This window comes from Cryptomeria japonica, chromosome 1, assembly GCF_030272615.1.
Source record: "Cryptomeria japonica chromosome 1, Sugi_1.0, whole genome shotgun sequence".
NCBI classification, from domain to species: domain Eukaryota; kingdom Viridiplantae; phylum Streptophyta; class Pinopsida; order Cupressales; family Cupressaceae; genus Cryptomeria; species Cryptomeria japonica.
The window spans coordinates 50,206,120-50,232,421 of record NC_081405.1 but is presented as its reverse complement, the minus strand read 5'-3'; the positions used below and the strand labels follow the sequence as shown (position 1 = coordinate 50,232,421).

The window sequence follows — 26,302 nt, the reverse complement described above, 5'->3', positions numbered from 1 at the left end:
CCCTGGAGGTGGGACCATGGCGCCCAGCGCCGTGGTCCTTCAGGACTAGGGCGCCCAGCGCCCTGGTCCCCCAGGACCATGGCGCCCAGCGCCCTGGTCCCTGGCCCTATTTTTGGGCACGGTCTCTTTTGGGTCTCGGGTCTTTATGTTTGCAAATTGGAAAATAACATTTCCTGGTCGGCCTAAGGTCGGGAAAATCAGTCTATCAGCCCTAATTGACAAGTATATAAACTACATTTCCTCTCCCATTTTGGTAGATGAAAAAAAGGCGGAAACGATATTCAAACATTCAAGCATTCAAGCATTCCTTCAAGCAATTGATCATTCTAAGTCTCCATTCAAGGCTAAGTGTTGCATTCAAGACAAAGATTCAACCATTGAAGAGGAGATCACATACAACATACAACATACTACATACATTACACCTTCGCATGTAAGAATACAAACATTCTTACAACAAGGTATCAGTACTTGTTTACATTACAAACATTTACATTTACAGCATTCTCATTTCTTGGTTAATTCCAAAACCGGGGTTTGACCTAAAGGCAAACCCCTCATCCCTAACCCCCCAATCGTCCTCTCTTTTCTGTGTGTAGGTTGCAGGTAAGCGGCTGTAATTGAAGATCTGGAATCCTTGTGTAGAGACGAACAGATCCACCTTCGTTTCGCGGATTTTTCGGAGGACCGTGTGCACGCCGGGCGCCATCGTCCCGTCAACTTTCGCTCAAATTTGCAGAACAGCACCGTCTCGACATTTTACTGCTAATTCCAGGTCCGCAGCTTCATCCTATATCCCTATCTCTGTTTATAAGCGAATCTTTCCTACTTTACATGCATTCCTAGTTCAATCTTTCTACATTCTTTACAAAAGAGGGTATCCTTGATGTCACAACCCTTGAAACTCATTTAGAATCCAATCTTGCATTGCGTGGGATTGGATCTTGTGGGTTTCAACCCCTCTTTTGAATGTAAAGTCTCCCCTAAGTGAAAACCATCAACCCTAGTGACTCTCCCTTCTCTCTCCTTGGAGTTGGGGAGTGGAGAACGACTAGGGTTCAATTTTTCCGCTTTACATTTTGGTGAACCCAACGTGAACATCCTCATTCTGATTATTCATGGTTAGATCTGAAAATTTTGTTTCCTTAATTACATTTCCATGTTTGATCTTTTGCAAATTTTAGAGGCTAATTGCATAAAAACCCTAAAATTTTCTTTTTAGTAATTAAACTTGTGGAATGTTTAATTGTTAATGCTTGTTTCAGATCTACCCTTCTATTACAAATTGTCAATTCATATTTGTGCTTTAATTCTGAAAATTAAGTGGTTAAATGTCAAAACCCTAATTTTTAAGACCTCCTTGATTCAACCTTTGACTGATAATTTTACTAATCAAAACACCTCCAAATCGGCTGTAACTTTGGATTCCGCAATAAAATCACAATATCTTTCATCTCTGAAAATTTGGAAAAAAGTTGCGAGGACCGTGTGCACCCCGAGCGCCATCGTCCCCGACATTTTTTCCGAAATTTCGAGAGCTAGATCTTACTGTATTTTTCTGCTAAAATCCAGAATTTTGGCTGATTTTATCAATTTTAACACTTTCAAAATTAAAGTCAAAGTTGGTCTAGTGATTGCTTGGATTAAGGCTTCTAATCATTCAAAAATTGTTGAAATTGAAATTCATGTCAAAATTGTGTTTCTTACAGTCCTAAATCTGAAAAGTGTGTTGGCATTCATTCGAAATTTCAGTGCTTTATTCAAATTTTTGCAGTTTGTGACTTTTGAAATTAAGCGTTTAATTGCGGTAACTTTGATTTCCACTTTCAAATTCGAATTTTGCATGAAATTGAGTCAACTTTTAAACTTCAAAACTTGCATTGCTTTTAGCATTCCCTCTAAAATCATAAAATTCAAAATTTCAGTTTCCCCCTCTTTTTCAAAATTCAAATTTTACATTTTTCAACAATCTTGGTAGGGTTCAATTTTGAGATTGCAACTTTAATTTGGCATATCTACAAATTGTAAAATCACTCAATTTTTTCAGATTAGCTTTAAAATCATCATAACTTTCATCCCTGAAAATTTCGAAAAAATTTGCGAGGACCGTGTGCACTCCGTTCGCCACGGTCCCGGACATTTTTTCTGAAATTTCGGGAGATTGTCCTGATTGCATTTAACAGCTTAAATCTAGGAGATTGGCTGATTTTATTGAAATTTGCTACCTCTAAAATTCAAAATCTTCTCTCTTTCTTTTGTGCATGAGTTTTACAACAATAAGTCCTACTTACACTATTCCCGTTAGACGAAGCCTTAGAATTAAGTCTTTCCAAGGTGTAGTTATCAAGGAGATGGAACCTAATTTGAATGGCCTTTTTAACGAGGACATGGGTAATTCCTCTAATCCTCTTAATGATGAAGAAGCTCTCCATGAGGTTTCTGTAGAACAACTTTCAAAATTGGATAACCAATTTGATGATTTTCGACAATGGATGTCTCAAGAATACCCCGATAGTCAAGCTCTTTCATTAATTGAGGGTCTAAAACGTATGGTTCAAAGTGATAAGAATGGAATTGATATTTTGCGTGGTATTGCACACATTGTGGATTCGAATGTGATGTCGATGAAAAGTTGTGCCGAAACCTTAGGTTATACACAACCTCCTACTCAAGTTAATCATTCTATTCCTTTGACAACTTCTATTGCTAGTGTACCTACTTTTACATCAAACATAATGACTACTTCAATACAAGACATTCCTCCTATGATCACTAATCATGGGGGCAATCCCTCTTCTTCAATCAACCCTCTTCCTTCATTCAATCCGACTTCTTCATTCATTCCTTCAATGAGTGTCCCTATTATATCTCCACAAATGAACATGACGCAAGGGGGCAATTCATTTAACCATTCCATTCCTCCTTGTAGTGTTCCTCCTTTTCAATCATCTCCTATGACTAACTATCATAGTGTCCCGCCACCTTACTCTCTACCTTCTTTCAATAACATAACACCTCCATCACAATCTAACACGTCTAATATGAACTCTTCGACTGAAGCGACCATTAACAATCTTGCACAAACTGTCTCTTCTTTACAGCAACAAATTGCCTCTATGAATCAATCTAAGTTTAGTGTGCCCACATTTGATGTTGCGAGCCCACTTTCTCTTGACATTGTTCGAGCTATCCCCCCTAAACATGTTGAAATTCCACATTTGGAGCTTTATAATGGTAAGGGTGATCCTCTAACACATGTTAAGACCTTTCAAACAATATGTACTGATTTTGCTTATGACCAAAGGTTACTTGCAAAACTGTTTACTAGAACATTAAGAGATAAAGCCCTACAATGGTATTGCTCGTTGCCTTCTTATTCTATTACTTCTTTCGAACAACTTGCAAATGCTTTCATTCAACAATTTCAAAACAATATAAGTCCTAAAGTTACTTTGATTGATTTAATGCATTGTAAACAAGGTGTTAAAGAAAAAGTGACTGATTTCATTGGTAGATATAAGCATTTGTATGCTCAAATTTCTTTTCCAGTGCCTGACAATGATATTCAAAGAATCTTTATTTCTAATTTACAAAAAGATATTAGAGGAAAACTCCTGTTTTCTGAGTTTACTTCTTTCCAATAGTTGTGCGCAACTCTTCACAATTATCAACTGATTGTGAGTCCAATGGAACAAGCAAATCCTATGGCTCCGAGTGATGAGGGTGATAGTAGTCAACAACCATTTGGGAAGTTTAAACCGAACAGAGAGTCCATTAAATTCAATGAAAACATCATCAACAACAATGTGAATGCAGCATCAGGTGTGCCTCCTATTTCTAAGTTTTTCAAGAAAGAAAGAAAGTTTACTCCTTTGAATGAATCATTGCATAGTATTATGAATAAGTTATTGGAACAAAATGTGCTTACTCTTCCTCCTATAAGGCAAATAGATCCTGCAAAGATTAATTCACCCTATTTTGATAACAAATCTTTTTGTCAATTTCATCGTCAACCTGGACCTGGGCATGATACTGAAAAATGTTTTGCTTTAAAAGGTAAAATTCAAGATTTGATTGATAATAATACTATTTCTGTTTCTAGAGTGAATGATAAAGGCAATACATCTGTAGCTCCTCCTAACCTAAATCTTAAGATTTTTACTGATCCATTACCTTCTCATACCTCTAATGCGATTGATACTACTGATTCCTCTGTCTCACCTGATGATCTTGTGTCTATGACTCCTAATGTGATCAACTTTGTGGAGCAGCAGAAAATCCCTAAAGAACCTTCCATCACCTTTGACTCCAGTGAAACTATCAGGGCACCTGATGGTCCTTTATATATAGTTGCAAAAGTCAAGAATACACCTTGTCGTGGAGTGCTTATGGATCCTTCTTGTATGGTTAATATCATTACTAAAGAATTTCTTTTTACTTTGCAATTGAATCAAGTGATTTATGACGAAACAAATGTGGTTGTGAAACTATTTGATGCATTTTCTTCTCCTGCAATTGGTTCTATTACATTACCTATTGAGGTCCATAACAAATCCCTTGATGTGGACTTTGCTATTATTCCATCATCCGAACAATTTCGTGTGAAGCTAGGCTATCCTTGGCTGTCTTCCATGAAAGCTATTGCTTCTCCTATTCACAAGTGTTTGAAATTTCCCCATAATGGTGAAGTTGTTACTATCAATCATAGTCTCTTTAAACCAGCTGAAAGAACTTCTAGCGTTCCTATTGATTACTTTTGGCCTAAACAATTCCAATCTCTTCCTCCGCGAAGTGATCATCTTTTTAAATCTTATCAAAAGTGGAAAAAAGATATGATCCTATCTCTAAGTGAACCTAGAACACCCAAACTTGACATTCCTATCGTTCTTGAGAAGGAAGTTCTTCCTTTGAAAGATAAAACCAATGTCTTTCCTCAAGAAGATTCCCAACCCATCCCTATGGATGTAACTATGCCTATGTCTAATAAACTTTCTAAAGGTAGACCTATACCTCCTCGTCATGATGGGCTTGGTCTCCTTCCTAAACCAAATATTCCTCCTTTATATGGAGCAGTTCCTCCTCCTTCCTCTTATGGAGAGAAGAGACCTTCCTCTTCTCCTATTGTTCAACCTAAGAGACCACAACCTAAACACCCAAGTGAAAAGGATGAGAACATTCCTCCTCCTCAATCTTCGCAACTTCCTACTAAGACTAGACGAAATCGTTCTGCACGTGAACGCCGACGAAAGTGTCCTCTTAGAGCTCAGGCAGCTGCTTCTCAAACTTTGCAATCCCCAAAAACACCTTCAGTCAATATTATTCCATTTTCTCCTCAGCCGACGATTGAGCCGAAATCTCCTAAACATAAGATGCATGATGGTCTTGATCTTGTGCAAGTTAAAGATCCTATTTTTATAAATCTTGATGATGATATAGATGAAAATGTTATTCATGATGAAAATGTTACTCCTGTTCATTCTGATAGTGAATATGAATATGTTGATGTTGATAACCATTTATCTAACGCATTTTCTAAAGCACTTATCCTAGCTCCTAGACAAGAACAACGTGGCTCGGAACATGAACATAGCCCTTGTTTGGATCTTGTGATAGCTCCATCTGCTGTGTTGAATGTTCCTCCTCTAGCATGTTTCCTGCCTTCCCGAAATATTGATCAGCAAGATCGAGGGGTAGATGACGTGCTAGACTAGTTCATTAGCATAGCAGATTCTCTCCTCCTCTCTTGATTTTTTGTTACTTCTTCTATGTGTTACTCTCATTCTTCTATTTGTTGTCCTTAGTGTTGTCTACTTGAGGACGATGCAAAGCATTGAGATCTCTTTTGGTCTCTCTCATGTTGACTCAAAAGACACATGTGTTCCCTTCTTCCAGGTGACCTTCCTTGATTGGGGAATGAAGAACAATTATGCATACATACATATGATATACATGAATTATCATACAGCATACTGACCCCGAGGAAAGCGAAGTCACCTTGTGCTTTGTGTTTTGTGTCTATTATCCTTGGGCTTACCTCACACTTGGGGGCTAAATCCTTGTGATAACGTGCTCCTTTCTCATTTCTTATATGTATCACTACCTTAAAGCAATCACCCCCGGTGAGGCATGTGCGATCGCTTTAACGTAGGGGGGCATACATCCCGTTCATATCTTTTCAAGATACTTGAAAATTTCTTGACAAATTTAGCTTTGCCTTGAAAATTTCTTGACAAATTTAGCTTTGCCTTGAAAATTTTTGATATCTTTCTTGCATGACTCATAGTGAGGGAACCTTACTACTGACAGTCATGGTTCTCTCTCGTGATCTTCCCTTTTACCTTGTCAATCGAAGTTGTAAGATCCTTAGTCCACTGGGGGCTTGGTGTATCTTGCCTCCTTGACGTGGTGAAAGTTTTTCAATGTTATTTCCTTGTACTTTACCGGAAGTATGAGCGTACGCTTATACTCCCGCTAAAGTGGGGGCTAAATGTAGCGTCCTAAAATTGCGACACTTGCAATTTTGACTGCATTTGGGTCTTCACGATGGCGATGCAACACGGAACCTGAATGGAGACCCCGAAACTTGTTCATGACATCAAAAACTGCATTTTTCAGCACCCTGGCCTAATCCTCCTTGCACCCTGCTGTCCCTGGAGGTGGGACCATGGCGCCTAGCGCCCTGGTCCTTCAGCGCCCTGGTCCCCCAGGACCATGGCGCCCAGCGCCCTGGTCCCTGGCCCTATTTTTGGGCCTGGTCTCTTTTGGGTCTCGGGTCTTTATGTTTGCAAATTGGAAAATAACATTTCCTAGTCGGCCTAAGGTCGGGAAAATCAGTCTATCAGCCCTAATTGACAAGTATATAAACTACATTTCCTCTCCCATTTTGGTAGATGAAAAAAAGGCGGAAACGATATTCAAACATTCAAGCATTCAAGCATTCAAGCATTCCTTCAAGCAATTGATCATTCTAAGTCTCCATTCAAGGCTAAGTGTTGCATTCAAGACAAGGATTCAACCATTGAAGAGGAGATCACATACTACATACATTACACCTTCGCATGTAAGAATACAAACATTCTTACAACAAGGTATCAGTACTTGTTTACATTACAAACATTTACATTTACAGCATTCTCATTTCTTGGTTAATTCCAAAACCGGGGTTTGACCTAAAGGCAAACCCCTCATCCCTAACCCCCCAATCGTCCTCTCTTTTCTGTGTGTAGGTTGCAAGTACGCGGCTGTAATTGAAGATCTGGAATCCTTGTGCAGAGACGAACAGATCCACCTTCGTTTCGCGGATTTTTCGGAGGACCGTGTGCACGCCGGGCGCCATCGTCCCGTCAACTTTCACTCAAATTTGCAGAACAGCACCGTCTCGACATTTTACTGCTAATTCCAGGTCCGCAGCTTCATCCTATATCCCTATCTCTGTTTATAAGCGAATCTTTCCTACTTTACATGCATTCCTAGTTCAATCTTTCTACATTCTTTACAAAAGAGGGTATCCTTGATGTCACAACCCTTGAAACTCATTTAGAATCCAATCTTGCATTGCGTGGGATTGGATCTTGTGGGTTTCAACCCCTCTTTTGAATGTAAAGTCTCCCCTAAGTGAAAACCATCAACCCTAGTGACTCTCCCTTCTCTCTCCTTGGAGTTGGGGAGGGGAGAACGACTAGGGTTCGATTTTTCCGCTTTACAGTTGGTATCAGTGATCTCCCTCCATCTGGATGAAATCTTGAACTCTGGATAAAATCCAATCTCCAACGTCTTCAGCAGCTCTTTCCTTTCCTTGTATCCTGACTTCGACATCGCACCTGTATGAAACTGGAAGTTAGTCCTAGGATAAAAATAAATACTTGTAATAAAATTCCTGACTTTCTAGAGATTTAGCTAGTTTAGAGCATGAAGTCAAGAAAATAATCCATACACTTGGTAAATTTTAGCAATTACGTTCAATGTGTGACAACACTAAGGCATGGAAGCCTTCCATAAAAATTCATTTATACCTCCTTACACTTAGAAAATATGCAAGCAAAGAATGCAAAGGAGTATACCAGATTGATGATGACTTAGGAAAGGTGTGAAAGGTTGTGTTTTCACACAATGAATGTCTGAAGACACCTTCCGCAGTCAACAATGGAGGTCAAAATTCTGAAGACAACCAACAAATTCAGACTTCCAAAATATGTTGTAATCTTCAAAATGTGCATAAAATCAATAGAAATCAGTTTTATTGATGAAAACAATCATTTTCTGGAATGTAAGTATGGCTGGTAAAAATTAGATTTCTGAGGACAAGTCTGAAAATCGAACACTTCAGACTTACCAGCACCTTGCAAAGTGGTTTAAATCCCTGAAAATGATGAAAAATGGCTTAGGAAACAGCCCCAAGCAAATTCGCCAAAATTGGTTAGGTGGCTGGAAATGAAATTTCTGAGGACAACCGCCTAACAATGGAGTTTCAGACCTGCAACAGCGATAAAATGGTCTAAAAAGTGCACAGAAAACTCCACAAAATGTCTCCAAATGCTAAATATTTAAGTTAGAATTGGCTGGGCAATAAAAACTTAAGTCTGAAAATTAATGGCAGCCATTAATGGAGGTCAAAATCTGAAGCAAACCTCAGATCTGAAGCGAATCAGCAGGCTGGAAATGATGACAGCCAACAAACATGCATGAAAAATCCACCAAAATGTGGCCTCCAAGCAAAATCGAAATTTTCCCAAGTCTAGTGCTAAAATGGAAATCTGAAAATTGATGCCAATGGTAGCTCGGATCTGCAATAATGGAGGATGGCAATAATCTGGAAAAATCGCCCAAGTTGGGATTGAAAACCCCAAACACAAAAATTTGCCTTCCTTGGCAAAAAATCGAAATTTTCAAAATTCTGAAAATTGTTGTCAATGGCAGCAATCTGCAGAAATGAAGGTATGAACAGCAAGCAACAATGGTGGAGGAAAAATCGCCCAAGTTCTCCAAACACAAATTCGCCAACTTTCACGAAAAAATGCTAAATTTGGAAAAAATCGCCGAACTTAGCAAAATCAAAAATCTGAAACTGGTCTTTAATGGCAGCCAAGAGGAATAAATCAGCAAGCTGGAAAAAAATGGAGGAAAATAAATCCTCAATCTCACACTTCACAAAAATGCCTTGCTAAAAAAATTCGCCCAACTTGAAAAAATCGCTCTCATGTAGAAACCTGGCAGAAATAATAATAAAATAATGCTAAAGTTCCTCTCATATACTTGCTTTCAGCTCCAACTTTCACCACACAAGCAATGTGGGATAAAAAAACACTTGTATAAATACTTGCTTGGTGAAACCCTAACTTGCTTCTAGAAGATTCAAACATTTAATAATTATTGCAAGTTATTAAATTTGCTTTTAAATTTTAAATAATCATTTAATAATTATTTAAAAGCAATCAAAATGGGGCTTTTATTTAAAATATTGCAATTTAAATCCAAAATAAAGCCTCCAAGGGAAAATCGCTATAGGTTGGGATTAAAAAATCCCTTCAAAAAATGCTTAAGTGTCAAAATTGCCCCATAGGGGAAATTCGACCCATGCTTGGATAAAAATCCATGCTCAAAATCATCAAAATGCACATAAATCACCCTCCAGGGGAAAATCGATAGGAGTTTGGACAAAAATCCAGACAAAATTGCACTCAATTTGCAAAAATCACCCCCCAGGGAAAATTTGATGGGTGTCTGGACAAAAATCCACACTCAAAAATCACTTAACTTGAAAAAATACCTCCCTGGTGGAAATTCGACCTCAGTCTGGACAAAAATCCGGACTCGAAAACTCTTCATAATGTTCCCAGTGGAAAATCGATCCCTGTCTGGACAAAAATCCTTACAAAAATGCTCAGGGGAAAATCGATCCCTGTCTGGATAAAAATCCTAACTTAGTTGTCACAAAAATCTTGGTGGAAAAACGACCCAGGCATGGAATTATCCTTGCACTCCAATCCGCACTCCCAGGGGAAATTCGATGGGTGTCTGGATAAATCCTGACACTTAGCCAAATTTTAGCATTCCCAGGGAAAAATCGCTCCAAGTGTGGATAAACAGTGGGGGAAATTAGTGGCCAGTATGGATTCCAGGGGAAACCCATGTGTAGTATGGATTTTGAGTGGGGGAATGGGTTGGGTAGTCTGGAATGTGAGGGGAAAATCACCTCTAGCATGAATTTTGACCCTTTAACCCTTGGAATATGGATTTCCCTTAGGATTTTAACATTTTAACCACTCAAAATTACTCAACGACTTTAAATTTAACTGGACTTAGACTAATTTTCCAAAAATATGAGCGAAACGCCAGGAAAATGTTGGAATAAAGTGCGAAACCAACTTAAATATTACCTTAGGAGCAAGAAAACAACTCCAAAAGGTTTGTGAATATCTTAGCACTTTAAAATTATTGATGCACGTGTTTAAAAACACGTTAACGTTCAAATGCTCAAACACTTAGCAAAACTTAGGATCATTAAAAAATATCATCTTTTGCAACTTGATCCTAACACTTCAAAAACCCTAGACGGCACTAGGCATGATCAAAACTCTGAGACTCGGGCACGGAAAACGCAAAATTGCCCACTAAGCAGCCAAAACCCTAACCTAACGACGCAGGAAGCTAGCAAAGAGGGGGTCCCCATTAGCAATAGGGCGATGTGTGAAAAGGTCACAACACGTAGGAAATTCAAGATAGTTATTGCATCAACCTTTGAGATTACAAGGTGTATACACTGACCTCCTCCTCTTGTATCTCAATGTTGATTTCCTCCCTCACACTTTGAAGCCTCCACCTTGATGTTGATATATAGCGATGTTGTCTTGATGTCCTCTTCATGCCTTTGAAGTGTTCTTGGTTGAGTCCTTCATTTGATTTGCCTTCTTGGATGACCTGATCTTTCACTCATGATGTGAAGTCTTCCCCTGCTATCTCCTTGATGACGTTTGATCTTAACTTGGTGTTGCTTGATCTTATCCTTGCAAATGTTTCATCTTTCATCCTCATGCTCCATGCTCATCATTTCTGGCCTCAAACCTGAAAAAGAACAAAATTTTGAATCAAAATCCCAGAAATGAACAATATTCCACAAGAATCATGCTTCTTAAAACCCTCCCCAATCTGGAAATGAACGTGGAAATTCTGGAAATTGGCTTGAAACCCCCTGTGATGCTGGTTGCAGGTCTTGAAATGGAGTTTTCTGATAAAAACTGCCCCAAATCAGGGTATTAATCTCTTGATTCACTGGAAAATCTACTCCTTCTTTGATGAGGCTTGCACTTCCACTCCCTATCTGTGCTAATTTGCTGACCTCAGGTCTGATTCTGACCTGAATTCGCAGGTCTGCTCCTCTGTGCTTATTCACAGGTGTTTGATTAATGTTGAATGCCTTGATCTCCCTTTTATGAGCATCCTTACCCCTTGAAACTCACCTCTTATCAGGTTAAGCCAACTAGGGCTTATTCAACATTTGTTTGACAATTAATCTTTGACCTTTCACCTATATGGAAGCCAACCTAAGCTTCCTCCCTGCTGGGTGAGTTTGAAGCAAAGGCCTGCACAAATATAAAGCCGGATTTGTGGTAACATGTGCACAAGGCTGAGTGCACTTGATATAAGTGCTTGCACAGACAAAAAGTCAGCTAAGGGATTTTAATTTGCTTTATTACCCTTGATCAACCAAGTCGGCTAAGGCAAAACCAATGATGAGACACGTAGAAATGGATACCAAAGCACTCCACCCTCAACTCAATCAAACTCCACCCTTGAATTTAATGATCTCTGCCTTGCCTTCAGCGAATTAGGTCTGATCTTGGATTTGAGGTCTGAGTTTTTTTGTGCTATCCTTTTGATTATCATGCTTTGAAGATCTGATTTTGATGTGGTTTTAGGATCTGACTTAAGACCTGATTATCTGCCTGAAGACTAATTTTCTTCTCCTTAAGCCCAATTTTAACCTTGCAGATCTGAGTTTTCCCTTGGGTGCATATGAAGGCAAGGGTTGCACAGCGATTTTGAGATGGATAGTTACATAAACATTAAACCTTTGAGCGCATTCTAAACATGTCTTTACACAATGTCCTCTTGGTTGAGCAGATTTTAAGACCTTGATTGCACAAGATGAGATGCAAGATGGATAAGCGCATTCAAGGTATGAGTTTGCACAGCGGGATTAAGAGGGAGGCATGCACAAAATCTAAGCGTACTTCATGTGTAGACCTGTATCACTTGTTAGCTGAGCGCAAAAGGGATGAGTGCTTGCACAGCAAAGGTGATTGAGCACATATTAGGGGTTGCAATGCACAAGCAAAATGCACTTAAGGCTTTTTCCTACACAAAATTGAGGTGGATTCCAAACATGCATTAGCATAGGTTATGAGCATGGGTGCATTCTAAGGGGATGCTTGCATAACTTGAGCGCATTAAAAGACCATGCTTGCATAAGTAGGGAGCGGGATCTAGAGGTTATCTTGCACAAATGAACACCTTAAACAAGCATCAACACTTAAATAACTTGATGTGGAGTGGGTTTTGAGTGTTTTAATGCACAATTTTGCAAAAGCTTGACGTCGTGTTACAAAGGGGGGGGGGGGGGGCCACAAATGAATGCCTTGAACAAGCATCAACACTTTAATAACTTGATGTGGAGTGGGTTTGGAGTGTTGTAATGCACAATTTTGCAAAAGCTTGAGGCCATGTTACAAAGGAGGTGGGAGGGGGGCGTGTTGGGGGGGTCACCGAGACTTAGACAAATTTCATTCTCCTACGTCCACCCTGTAGAGCAAATTTGAAGGTCAAGCCTACACAACAATTGCTGACTTAGACAAATTTCATTCTCCTAAGTCCACCCCGTAGAGCAAATTTGAAGGTCAAGTCTGCACAAAAATTGCTAAGTGTAAGGGTGAGCGCGTACAAGAGTCATGTATGCACAAGCTATTATGAGCACATATTAGGGGTGCCTTTGCATAACATAAGGAAGGGGGTGCTTCTAGAGGCATCAAGGTGCACAAAGCCTGAACTTAAGACATTCCCCACTCCACATTGAGCACACTAGAACCCCCTACTTGCATAGCAAGTTTAAGACATCCAAGAGGTAGAGTGCATCCAACAAGGGTGTATGCACAACAAGGTGGAGCGCATCTAAGGTAGTCCCTTCCACAAAACTATACAAGACATAGAAGGGTTGATATCTTACTTAGACAATTTCATCCTCCTACATCCCATACCTAGGGTGAGAGCTTGTTAGATCGTTTTGTTGTTTTAGTGACATCTACTTGTATGGTTGTAAATCGCAAAGACCCAATCTCCCACTTCAAAAGTCCTTTCACTGTAGTGTTGATCACCGTATTATTTCATTCTATTTTGTGCCACTATCAAGTTCTCCATGAAACTAACAAGTATCTCTTGTTAATGTTGAATGTGCTCTTCAATTGTTTGAACCTTTGGGTGTGCCCACAAAGAAGAGATGATTGAAGGTGGCCAGTACCCATATAGTGCCAAACATGAAGACATCTTAGAAGTATGGAAAGAAATCTTATTCCACCATTCTACTAGTGTTAGCCTTTGCACCCATCTCTCTTGTTTATATGAAGCAAAACATCAGAGATAAGCTTCCAAGCATTTGTTGACCACCTTAGTCCATCCATCTAATTGGGGATGTGTTGATGTGTTTTTCATGCACATGCGAACACAGAATAAAATACCTAAAGGTACCTTATCCTCTCTTGAGCAAAGTTTCCCGACAGCTAAAGATCTCGCCGAAGGATCAGTCGAGGCAACTCCAAGGTTCTTGTATGTAGGTTCTCTACTCGTGGATAAGCTCTTTGTGGTATGATGTGATTTTGTTGGAATCACAAGGGGACTTACACTTGATGACTAAACGTTTGATTTGCTTTGAATATTGCTGGAACACAGGATTTCACTAGCCTAGATTTTTTGAAAAAAAGGAAAAAAGGATGAGGGCGAGGGAAGGATCTAATCCCGACACTAAGAATGTAGGAGCAATGATTGATCTTTGATGAAATTCTAACTAAGTCTTGTTTTGACATCCCAGGACCATCTCCACAAGGTTAGTGCGATCTTCGGAGGAAAGCTTTATGATGTTAAGATCATCACTACAGGCATAGACACCATCAGGCTGATGCATGTCAATGAAGAAGCGACAATTGAAGTTAAGCTCAAGTTGAATGATTCCAGTTGACTACACAAGGCAAGTCTGCAATCAACAAACTGCTAGTAGTATGGATATACAAATTTCACCATCAATCAAACACATTTCTTCCACTCATCTAATAACATGAAATCAAATCTGAGAAGTATAGAAACCACGCAAATTGTTGAATCGACCCATAGATTTCACCATTTCTTCAATGAAGTTTACAAGTCTTTTACAACAACATCTTGGCAACAATCTTTGCCTTCTCTTCCTATTCTACTCTAACTGCTATTCTATTTGCTATTAATCATTAGCTATTCTAACCTCTATGAACTAACTATTAACCTTCTAGCTATTGACTAACTATTCCTTTACAAATGAGGAGCCAGGACTTATATAGCGCCCACAATACAATTCAATGGCTCAAATCAATTTGAAATCAATGGCCGAGATCTTACAATGAAAACCCTAATTAGGGTATTACAACAAACTCAATTCTAGCCAGTGAAATAATTGCATTATTTGGACACATGTCTTCTTTGGAATATTCGACCAATGGATAAGCAGGGTAGGTACATCGAAGTTTGTGCCATCTTTGATGAGTCAGGTATATTGAATTTGGACACGCTGAGGTGGACCAATCCGACTAGAGGAGTGATGACTGGGATGCCACCTTGTCTGACACTTGCAACTTGGTAGATATTCAATTTGATAATGCTGAGAAGCTAACTTTAATTAACTCTTCTGAAACTGTCTGCTTCTTCAACGAACCCTTGCTTTAACCTCCTTTGTCTTCAATGTGCAGGATGATGGTGTACCTTTCCTTGGAACGCTGGACTAGAAGATGTCGTCCTTGATGATGCTAGACTGGAGAAGGTCGCCCCTGATGATGCTGGACTGGAGAAGGTCGTCCTTGTTGATGCTGGACTGGAGAAGGTCGTCCTTGTCTTGGCCTGGTCTTCTTTCAACTGCAAGACAAACCAAAAGATGATTAAGGACACATAATAAATTCATTTCAACATAGTATTTTACAACTTAAATCATCAACAAGAAGACATCAAAATGAAGTTTGTTCAAGATTCATTCCAGGGACAGGCTCTATAAGAATTTTGCTCTGGACCCTCTGGAAGGGTCAAGAGCGAAATTAGCATTCCTGGCTCAAATTGTTCTCACTTTGCAACCGTACTTGCTTAGATACATGCCCACGGACGCCCTTACTCTCAACCAACATCAATATTGATGCAAATTTGGGGCAAAAGAGAGGTTTTTAAGAATTTCGCTCTGGACCCTCCTGAAGGGTCAGGAGCGAAATTCACCTTTTAGGACAAAATCTATCATGTTTCCACTCCAAAATACCTTCCAAGGCAAGCACACACTAGTTTTCCTTCCTCCAGCGCCCAGGGACCCACGCCTTGACCTCTATCATGAGCAATTTGAGTGAAATTGGGAATTTCACTCTGGACCCTTTGGAAGGGTCAGGAGCAAAATTCCTGTTTTAGGCTTATTCCTCCATCTTCTTCACTTTCAACTTATCTTGCAAGGCTTAAATAATCTCCCTCTGGTCTTTTCATGCCTTAGGAATCAAAATTTTGTCTTGACACAAAGGGGAAATAGTGATTTTGAAGAATTTCGCTCTGGACCCTTTAGAAGGGTCAGGAGCGAAATTCACTTTTTGCTTACCTATTCACACTAAATTTCACTTTCTTCACTTCACTTCATCTGGACTCCCTCATATTGAAACCACTTCTCAACTTGGCAACATTGGTTTGATCTTCACAAGGTCCAAAAAGGAGAATTCGCTCAAAAAACTAGCCAGGGACAGCACCTATCCAGAATTTCGCTCTGGACCCTTTGGAAGGGTCAGGAGCGAAATTCTCATTTGAGCTCAAAATTCACACTTTTGATGGTCAAACATCTTTCCAAGGCATTCCAAATAGCTTCTCTCACCCTAGTCTAGGCCTGACTTAGCACAAAAATTGGAGAAAAGGATGGTTTTAGTGTTTTTCACTCTGGACCCTTTGGAAGGGTCAGGAGCGAATTTCTTGTTTTGAGCTCATTTCTTCATATTTGATGACTCTTGGCAATTCAAGGACATGCCTAAGGACACCTCTAATCTTGATCCACACTAAACTTGGCATAAATTTGACGGAAAATATAGGTTTTGCACAATTTCGCCCTGGACCCTTTGGAAGGGTCAGGAGCGATTTTCCTTTTCTAGCCCAAAATCATCATTCTTTCAATCCCAATCTTCTTTGCAAGGTAAAATTTCATCTCTTTTCGCCTAAGGAACAAGGTTTTAAGCCCTAGCAAAGTTGAAAATATAGGTTTGGAAGGAATTTCGCCCTGGACACTTTGGAAGGGTCAGGAGCGAAATTTCCTTTCTTGGCCAAAACCCTCATTCTCCAACGCTTTCAAACATCCCCAAGGATTTCAATATGCCCATTCTCTCTTTCAGCATGCCTTGGACATCAAAATTGGGTCAAATAAGGAAGGAAATGCATATTAGGTAGATTTTCGCTCTGGACCCTTTGGAAGGGTCAGGAACGAAAATTTTTTAGGCTTGATTCTTCATTTCTCCAATTCTAAACCACCTCAAGAGGCAAAGACATGCTATCTCACTTCCATCCATGCCATAAAAACCCAAGGACTTGACCTTATCCAAGGAAAAAAAGGTGTTTCTAGGGATTTCGCTCTGGACCTTTTGGAAGGGTCAGGAGCGAAATTCACTATTTGGCTCAAAATCCTTCATTTTTCAATGCTTTCAAACATTTGCAATGGCAAAAGATGTCCATCCTTCCTTTCAAGATGCCTTGGAAATCAAAATTCGGTCAAACTAGGGAGGAAATGAGCCTTAGGAGGATTTTCGCTATGGACCCTTTGGAAGGGTCAGGAGCGAAAATCTTAGTTCAGGCTTGATCACTCACTTTTCAAACTTCAAACCACCTCAAGAGGCAAACTTAGATCATTTTTCACCTAAGGAACAAGGATTGATGCCAAAATCAAGTAGCAAATGAGGTTTATAGTGAATTTCGCTCTGGACCCTTTGGAAGGGTCAGGAGCGAAATTCTCTTTTAGGCTAAAATCTTGATCTTCAAAATCATCCAACTCCCTCTCAAGGCAAGAACATACTAATTCCTCCTTCATCATGCCAACGTCTAGCCAAAACAAGGAAGAAAACAAGAGATATAAGGATTTTCGCTTTAGACCCTTTGGAAGGGTCAGGAGCGAAAATCTTAGTTTGGGCTTGATTCTTGACTTTTCCAACTCCAATCTTCCTTAGGAGGCAAACATAGACTACTTTCCTTTCATTTCCACCTTGGTCCTGACTTTGGCTAAAAGAAAAATGAGTGTTTTCAAGAATTTAAGTTTGGACCCTTTGGAAGGGTCAGGAGCGAAATTCCTAATCTTGGCCAAAATCCTTAACATTTTCACATCCCATCACCTCAAACCTAGAACGTTGGTCTAAACAAGGGAAAAAATGAGGTTTTCAAGAATTTCGCTCTGGACCCTTTGGAAGGGTCAGGAGCGAAATTCCTACTTTAGGCTAATTTCCATCATTTTGTCACCTCAAATCTCCTCTCAAAGGCAAATGTGCATCAAAACCTTCCCATCACGCCCCAAAAGTCAACAAACTTGGTCATATCAAAGAGCAAAGCGGAGAAAAATGAATTTCGCTCTGGACCCTTTGGAAGGGTCAGGAGCGAAAATCATCCTTGGGCTCAAATCCTGACTTCATTTTCATATTTCCTCATTCAAACAAGCGTTTTTACCTTCATTCAAGCCTAGGAATGTGTTAGCTCTAGGTTTTGGTCAAAGTAGAATGTCTTATGGAGAATTTCGCTCTGGACCCTTTCGAAGGGTCAGGAGCGAAATTCGCTTTGGACCCTTTGGAAGGGTCAGGAGCGAAATTTGACATTTTGGTCTCTCCGTCAGGATCATTTTATGGAATATAACATTTAAGTATAAGAAAGGAAATGTCACTTATACTTTAAGTTATATTCCATATATACTGTCAGGATGTTTGAGAGTGGTTTCGGACCTCCAGGAGTTATATTGCAAAATCTAGTTTTTGGAGGATTCTTCAGTTTTTCAGACTTAGTCAAATTTCAGGGTCAGGACATTCCAGACTTAGCCAAATTTCAGGACATTTGAAGATCAGGATGATATTCCAGACTTCATCACTCACCAACTCAACCTAACTCAAACCTTCAAGGATGATACTCACTCACCAAGCAAGACACAATTAGCAACAAGAGCAAAACCAGGCCCTAAGGAAGACTCTCAAAGAAACCCTAATTTTGGGGCCCTACGAACTCACCCTGGCTCAAGCATAGCCTGCTATCCAGTGATCCCCCTAACAGCACTCATCATGCAAAGGCTAACAGACAAAACCCTAAAAGACCTAGAAAAACAAACCCTAGAAAGCAAAAAGGGTAGGGGTCCCCATTTGCAATGGGGCGATGTGTGAATACGTCACAACAGGATGATATAATGAGCTATGAAAAGATGAGTGATCAAACACGAAATAAGTTAGTCCAAAAATTACTTGTAAATATAGGATCACAATGACTTATATAACTTTTGGAGTTCCATATAATTTGTGAAAAGTATTCATAAAGGTTGATGCTACACTGCTTGCTACAAATGGATGTGCCAAATCATAGAAATGCACATATTTGGTGAGACAATCCACAAAAACCACGATGAAATTTTTTCCTTTAGAATCTATTGAATGGCATGATCATGATCTCTTTAGGAGGCAATCCTTTTAACATCACTAAAAACTACTGACTGCTTATTTGCAACCACTTGCAAATCCAATAATATAGAAAGGCTTTGATTGATATGCCTCTAACGAAAACAATTGGCCCAAAAATCCATGCCCCCTTGTTAAGCATCTTTTGCATTTAATGAGAGCTTACCATCTATAGAGATTTTGCACACAACCCTCTTAGTTCTAATACCTATCCCTCTTAGTGAAAACTCATGAAAAGATTTTTGGAAGTTCATCTTGATTGTCCCCAAAGTAGTAAGCCACTGAACTCTTAACACTATATCAATTTCACCATGGAGTTAGCAAACATAATTCAATTGAGTTTATATTCTCTCATTGACAATTTAATACTATGGCATTTCACCAAACAACTGACAATGCCCCTATCTCCAATCATGACCTTAAATTCTAGAGCTAGATATATAAAAAAATTCAAACGAGCGGCTAGTTTTTTGTTAATGAAGTTGCGAGTACTTCCTATGTCTATCAGCATTGCTGCTTTGTCTATTTCAAGAAACCCACTAACTTGAGAGTTTGTAGGGTGCTAATGCCACAAAGTGCACAACAAGAAATGGTTGGTGGGGGATCTCCTAATTTCTCCTTTGGCTCATTACCAAACTCTAATACTTCTTCTTCCTCACTCAACCCTTCTTCTTCATCTTCTTCCTCACTCAACTCTTCAATGTAGAACGATTTCTTTTTTGCGCATTTGTTTCCTCTACTATATTTGCTATCATAGAAAACATAACTCCTTTGTTTTCTTTTGTTCAATTTCTTGAGGAGTCAATCTAGTGGGTTGAGAGAATGGTTGTGTTGAAATCTCTTCTCTCTTATGCCATTGAACCCTTGCCTTCTACAAAATAAAAATTCCTTTTCTATCCAACGTGCTAGGACAAAAGACTCAGATATAGAACTAGTGCTAAATATGCATATCTCATGTTGAATGTGATCCTCGAGACCACCTAGAAACAAGTCATTCAAGTTATCTTCTAGAATTGTTGAATATAATCCTTGACTAATCTTTTTGTGGTAGTTTAGCTAATTGGCTAAAGTAGTTGTCTGACGCACTATTGCTATAATGTGGTTCTAACTCTTTTGTAAAAATTGACCATGTTACAATTAGAGCCTTTTCTTCCTTGTGAACATGGCCATCAATACCAAATGAATTGCTCTAGTTCTAGATATAAAGAAACAATTGTTACCTTTTGTCTACTTGAAATTTGATGCACTTCAAAAAAATCTCCATTTGATTTATCCGAGTCAGTGGATCCTTGCCATCAAAGGTGCACATATCCACCTTTGTTATAAGGTTCCTAGATCCAATATGAGTGTCAGCATTTGGATCCACATTGGTTGACTTGGATGATCCACCTTGGTTGCTTGAAACATTTGGCTGTGAGCCCAATTAAAACATCTTTCTTGCATTGTTGGCAGCTGCAACTTCCCCTCTCATCGGTGTCCTTCCTTGCATATAAATTTGATTTCTTCTTCCATCACACACTATCTTAATATGGACTTCTTCCCCCGCATAATACAAAAATCCTTGAATCAACTGAAATAGCTTGGACTTCTCTACAATTCGCTTGTGATCTGTTAATGATGTTTCTGGAAGGAAACTTCACTTTGACAAAAAAAGAAAGAAAATCACCAACCTTCTCAACTTATGCAAGTAACACAGCAATTATGAATAGATGACAATTTAGAAAATCAGTGTTCACTTTTATAGATCTAACCACAACAAAAAGAATGTAAACTCCTGCAATGAAATCAACCAATATATATATATGTATGTATGTATGTATACATACATACACACACATATATGTATATCTACATATAGATACATATGTATATATATACATATGTATCTATATGTAGATATACATATATGTGTGTGTATATGTATATGTATATGTATATGTATATGTATGTATAGATATTTATATGTGTATATGTATATGTATGTATATATATATATATATATATATGCTAGGATGTCTGGTTCGCTGGTTCTAGTCCGGTTTGACTTGGATCCTGATCCAGGGCCGGTACACTTGTGGGTTTGGACAAGGTCCATGACCATAGGGTCCAGTTCAAACTGGTCAGACCAGGTTCGAACCTGAGCGGACCAAGGCAAATTCCAATGGACCACAGGCGAACCAAGCGGAAAAGTCCGCCAACAAAGCATTTTTTTTGCAAATTTAATGGGTTTTTTTTGACATACACAACCCTAAAAAGTGCATTTGTAATAACTTATGTTGGGTTTTGTGTCTCATTTGGTGTGCAAATAGATTGTTTTCTCTTGAGCTGGAGCAAATAGGTGATTGAGCAAAAGTTTGGTTGAGCAAGAGGGAGTTGGAAGATCGATTTGTGAAGCTTGATCAAGTATTCGTGCTTCATTCCTACTCCTTTGCAAGCTTCTATTGGGTGAAAGAGGTAAGTTTTTTTTCATTTTATTTTGTTTTTGTTTAATTTCTTTAATGTTTTTCATTTCTCTTTGATTCATAATTGTCCAAAGACCAAAACTAAAAGATCTACCTATTTTTCTTTCCATTCTCTTGTTTTTATTTTGAATGTGTATAAAATTTCTTCCCATAGGAATACAATGGCATCTACCTCTTCCTCCATAGGCAATGCCAGACTCCAGTAATTCAAACAACAACCAAATTCTGATTCTCCTTTGTGGAAGTATGTTGATATCATAAGACCCCTTCCAGGAGGTGGGGGATTCTATTGGAAATGTTGGGGTTGTGATAAAGAAAGGAATAGTTCATATTTTAGGGTGGCAGGCCATTTGTGTGGAAAACCTGGTAGAGGAGTCAAGAAAAGCCCTAGAAAAAAAATGCTCCTATACCAAATGAGACAGTATTAAAATATATCACAGAGCATGAAGAGGCAAAAGAGAGAGAAGCACGTAGACAAAACATGCCCATTAAAAAAGATCAAAGGGAATGCAGCCCCCATCTTCAAATATTGTGATAGAAAACCACCCCTTTTATACTACCATAGCTAAGCCTGACATCGAAACTCAAGCACCCATTCCACACAAAAGAAAGTCACCTTTGGAAACTTCATTTCCAAATGAGTGTCGGGACATTGCCGACCAAGATATAGCAAGATGTATATATGCAAATAGGTTGCCTTTCAGTGTTGTTCGCTCCCCATACTGGAAGAAGATGCTGAAAAATGTCAATGAAACTCCAAAAGGGTATAAGGGCCCCATTTATGAGAAGATACGCAACACCTTGTTGGAAAGAGAGGTCAAGGGGGTTGAGGATGCATTGAAGACCATAAGGGATTCATGGATTGAGACAAGGGTATCCATTGTTTCAGATGGGTGGAAAGATTCAAGAAACTGTCCCTTGATCAATGTCATAAAGGTGTCCCCTAAAGGGGCAATGTTTTTGAAATCCGTTGATTGTGAAGGGCAAGTGAAAGATGGGCAATTTATTGCTCATATTCTCATCGCTACCATTGAGTCAGTGGGACCTAGAAACATTGTTCAATCCATAACAGACAACGCAAAAAAATTGTAGAGCTGTTGGTTTGTTGGTTGAAAAGCGATATCAACATATCTTTTGGACACCTTGTGCAGTCCACTCGCTCAATCTTGTGCTACAAAAGATTGGGAATAAATTTTCTTGGATCAAAGATGTGTATGTAGAGGTCGAGGACATCCAGATGTTCATCACGAACCACAACATGTCTCAAGGAATTTTCATATTATTCTCAAATTTGGAGCTATTGAAGATAAATGAACTTGAACTTGAAGTAGTAATTTATTATTTAATTAAAAATAAATAAAAAATTAGTATTTTAAATTTTATCATTTTCATAACTTGATTGTGTAATGTGTATTCTTTTTACATTTTTGTCTCTATTTAATTGTATTTTTTTTATTTGTTTTCTGTTACAGGTTGTTGAGACCCGTTTTGCATCAAACTTAATCATCTTGAGACGACTTGCAAAAGTGAAAGGGGCACTTTGCAATATGGTGATCAACAATAATTGGACTATATGGAAGCAAAGCAACAATGAGAGGGAAGCAAAAATTAGGCTAAGAATATTGGATGACTCGTGGTGGGAAAATGTGTAGTATCTCCTTCACTTCATTGAGCCCATTATGGGCTTGCTTCGCTACACTGACATGGCTAGGCCTTGCATTGGAGAGGTGTATGATGGCATCGACTCAATGCTTGAGAAGATGAAGAAAATCATAAATGACAAAGAGAAAGACCCTCAGGAGACCTTCTTCAAACAATTGCAAGCAATTGTTGTAGAACGATGGAACAAGATGACCACTCCTCTACATCTTCTTGCATATGCATTGACACCAAAATATTATAGCAATTTCTTGATATGCCGAGAAGGCTTCCACCATATAGAGATTTAGAAGTGTCAAATGGGTACAAGGCAGCATTCCTGAGACTCTTTCCTGATGATGATATGCAAGATTTGATTTCGAATGAGTTCATAGAGTTTGTGAATGCAAGAGGTCTAAGTATCGATGGTCTTTGTCATCGATTTAAGAAGGATGCTCATAGTTGGTGGTACCTCCATGGCCAACGATTCCAATTGCTGCAGCCCCTCGCAATCAAAATTATATCACAAGTAAGTTTTATTTATAATTTTAATTTACTTTGTCTTTCATAGGTTGCTAGTAATTTTATAACTTTAATAATTTAGTTTTAATTGTTTACTTTGTCTTGTCTTCATAGGTTGCTAGTTCGCCTGCATTAGAAAGAAATTGGAGCACGTATTCTTTCATCAACTTAGTAAAGCGCAATAGGTGGCAATCAAAAAGAGTGGAGAACTTAGTATATGCACATTCCAACTTGTGTCTCCTTTCACACAAGCAGAACAAATACAAAGAAGGGGAGTCAAAGATGTGGAATATGAATGCAGAGCATACAAACTTGGATGCTTCCACTTCTCAGCTTGTAGTTGCTTCATTGGAGGACTTGGACAGCGAGAATGTTATTGGTGCAGCTGATCCCATTGGCCTTGGCAGTATTGGTGAATCAACTAATGTCGTTGAAGAAGAAGAAGAAGAAGATTTAAACAATTTGAATTAAACTTAGCATAAGTTCCAATTGTTGCAAGTTGAATTTTGAAACGATGATACTTGAACTTGATATTATCATTTTAATATTTTGATGTTGAACTTGAAGTATATGATGCTATGATGGTATGATCATGATGTTATGGTTACAAGTTTATACTTTATGGTGTTTTTGTTGTTTATATGATATTATGTGACATTCTAATCTTAATTCATGCTTATAGGCTGCATAAATCTATATAATTTTTACATGTTTTTGTACTAACGAACCCAAACCCCATTTCAAAATTTTGCCGACCAGCGTACCGGTTCTTCAAACCCGAAATTGAACCCGACCCCGAACTAACAACCTAATATATATATATATATATATATATATATATATATATATATATAATGCCAACACTAATAAAGCATCCTTAATGCTTCCTTTTTGGGCAGCATAATTTTTTTATACTTTTAATAATAACGTGCTAAAATCATCAAGTAGATGATCCAATTTGTGTAATCCTTCTTATGTCAAAGTGCATTAGCTAAATTTGAAGCAATCACCTAAATATCCTTCCTAAAACAAAGTGCATTACCAAAATTTGAATGATTCAAATAAATATGAAAATCCTTGTCCTATGATACATCAACATTTCTGCGATGATTAACATGATCTTCAATTTCTTGAAATTTTCTCGGTAATGTTGGCCCAATTCAAATGGAACTCCCTTGTTAAAAAATATTTAGGATGAGATAGCGGTGCAAAAGATTTTGATGAATCCCAACATTCCCAGAAAGAATTTTAGTTGTGACACATCCTTTGGAGGTGCCACTTTCAGTTCAGTTTTATCTTCAAGATGTATCTTCCTTATTCCTTGACATAGTACAAAGCCTACAAATCTTCCGTCAGAAACTAATAAGTTGGACTTTCTTGGATTCAGAGCATTCTGGCTTCAGGGCATAACTTCATATTGAATGAGATTACTTCATATTGAATGATAAATCTCAAAGAAGTTCTTTCTCCAATCTATGAATAGACCAGTCATCAACAAGGTTCTCGGAATTGTTAGTCAACATTTCTTGTAATTGAACATATGGTTCAAAATTTTGCAAGCGCTTACATAAGTCAAAAGGTGTTTTGTATTTGTCAGTCTCCAGTGTGAAAGTGTTCTTCAAAATGAAGAACTTCTTTGCAAAATTGAAAGCAATCCCTCGTTTCTAAATGCTAATAAAAGAAATTTACCTGCTTCTAAACGTATATAGTTTGACGAAGTACTTGAAGACATTCCAAGAGAGGCTAAAATGCTAGCAATTTATTGAAATAAAAAAACAAGGCACCTCCCACAATTTAAATTTTGGGTGACAACATATGCATCATACCGTTGGTACTAGCGGCCTTGCATGAGACAGAAAATGGGATTGGATATCTGAACCTTCTTTCCACCATTGTACTTTCATTTTCCTTAAGAGGCATGTATTTTGAGAATACCATTGAAACGGCCTTCCTCGAGCATTCATCTGTTGGAAAAATTCGTTAGCTGTGAAATATGTAGTGCATTGAGGTGACTGACCGATTGAAGAAAAGCGTACCTCCATGAGCAGAACTGGAAGATGTGTGATAGAAGAGAGGTGCCTTGTGACGGACACCAAATAAGCTCTGGACAACCATGTCCCTTATTTTGGTGTGCCCAGCTCAGAATAGTGAGCGCAAATGCAATGGGCGTCGCTTTTTCCTCCGCCATTAATGTTGTCTGTCATGACACTATATAGCTCATCTTCTCAGTGCCATGTCACAGCCTTTCTCCGCCACAAAAAATAGAATGCTTATATTTTAGCTTTGATTAAAAATCAGCAAAATAATTACGGTTTTGTATTCGTTGTGCGAAACGTTGCATTTCCAACGTGGCTTATTATTAATCATTTTCTCCTCATTTTTTCGGGGTTGTGGGAGGGAATGCTTTCTTTCCTATAGGGAAATTATATACGTGGTATTTTTTATTTAATTTTGAGTTTATTTTAATAGAATAAGAGTCACATTGTATTGGTTTTTGTTTGATTAATTTGTGTATTCGATAGAGTTAAAAATTGTGAATAGTAATTGTTTTTTTTAAGGATAAATATGTTCAATTGTGAACTTAATAGCTCCAAATTAAAGTCATGGCAACATAATTGTGCTTGATCACGTTATATTTGGTTCATACAAGTGATTTGATAGTTGAAATTGTAACTCGAATGAACTTTAATAGCTATTAAATATCATGAATATTACACTATTGTAGTAATTATGAATCATTAATCA

At 38.4% G+C, this 26,302-nt stretch overlaps 1 protein-coding gene across 1 annotated transcript in view; it reads right to left on the bottom strand.

Annotated features, from left to right (window-relative positions):
- The window catches only part of LOC131060257 (fe-S cluster assembly factor HCF101, chloroplastic), a 329,698-nt gene extending 303,943 nt beyond the window's left edge, over nucleotides 1-25,755 (bottom strand). Inside the window, exons 1-2 of the mRNA XM_057993432.2 lie at nucleotides 25,594-25,755; nucleotides 25,384-25,521 (exon numbers count right to left, since the gene is read on the bottom strand). Coding sequence (XP_057849415.1) covers nucleotides 25,384-25,521; nucleotides 25,594-25,672 — 217 coding nt within the window. The 5' untranslated portion in view covers nucleotides 25,673-25,755. The remainder of the gene's footprint in view (nucleotides 1-25,383; nucleotides 25,522-25,593) is intronic.
- Nucleotides 25,756-26,302: the final 547 nt, after the last annotated feature.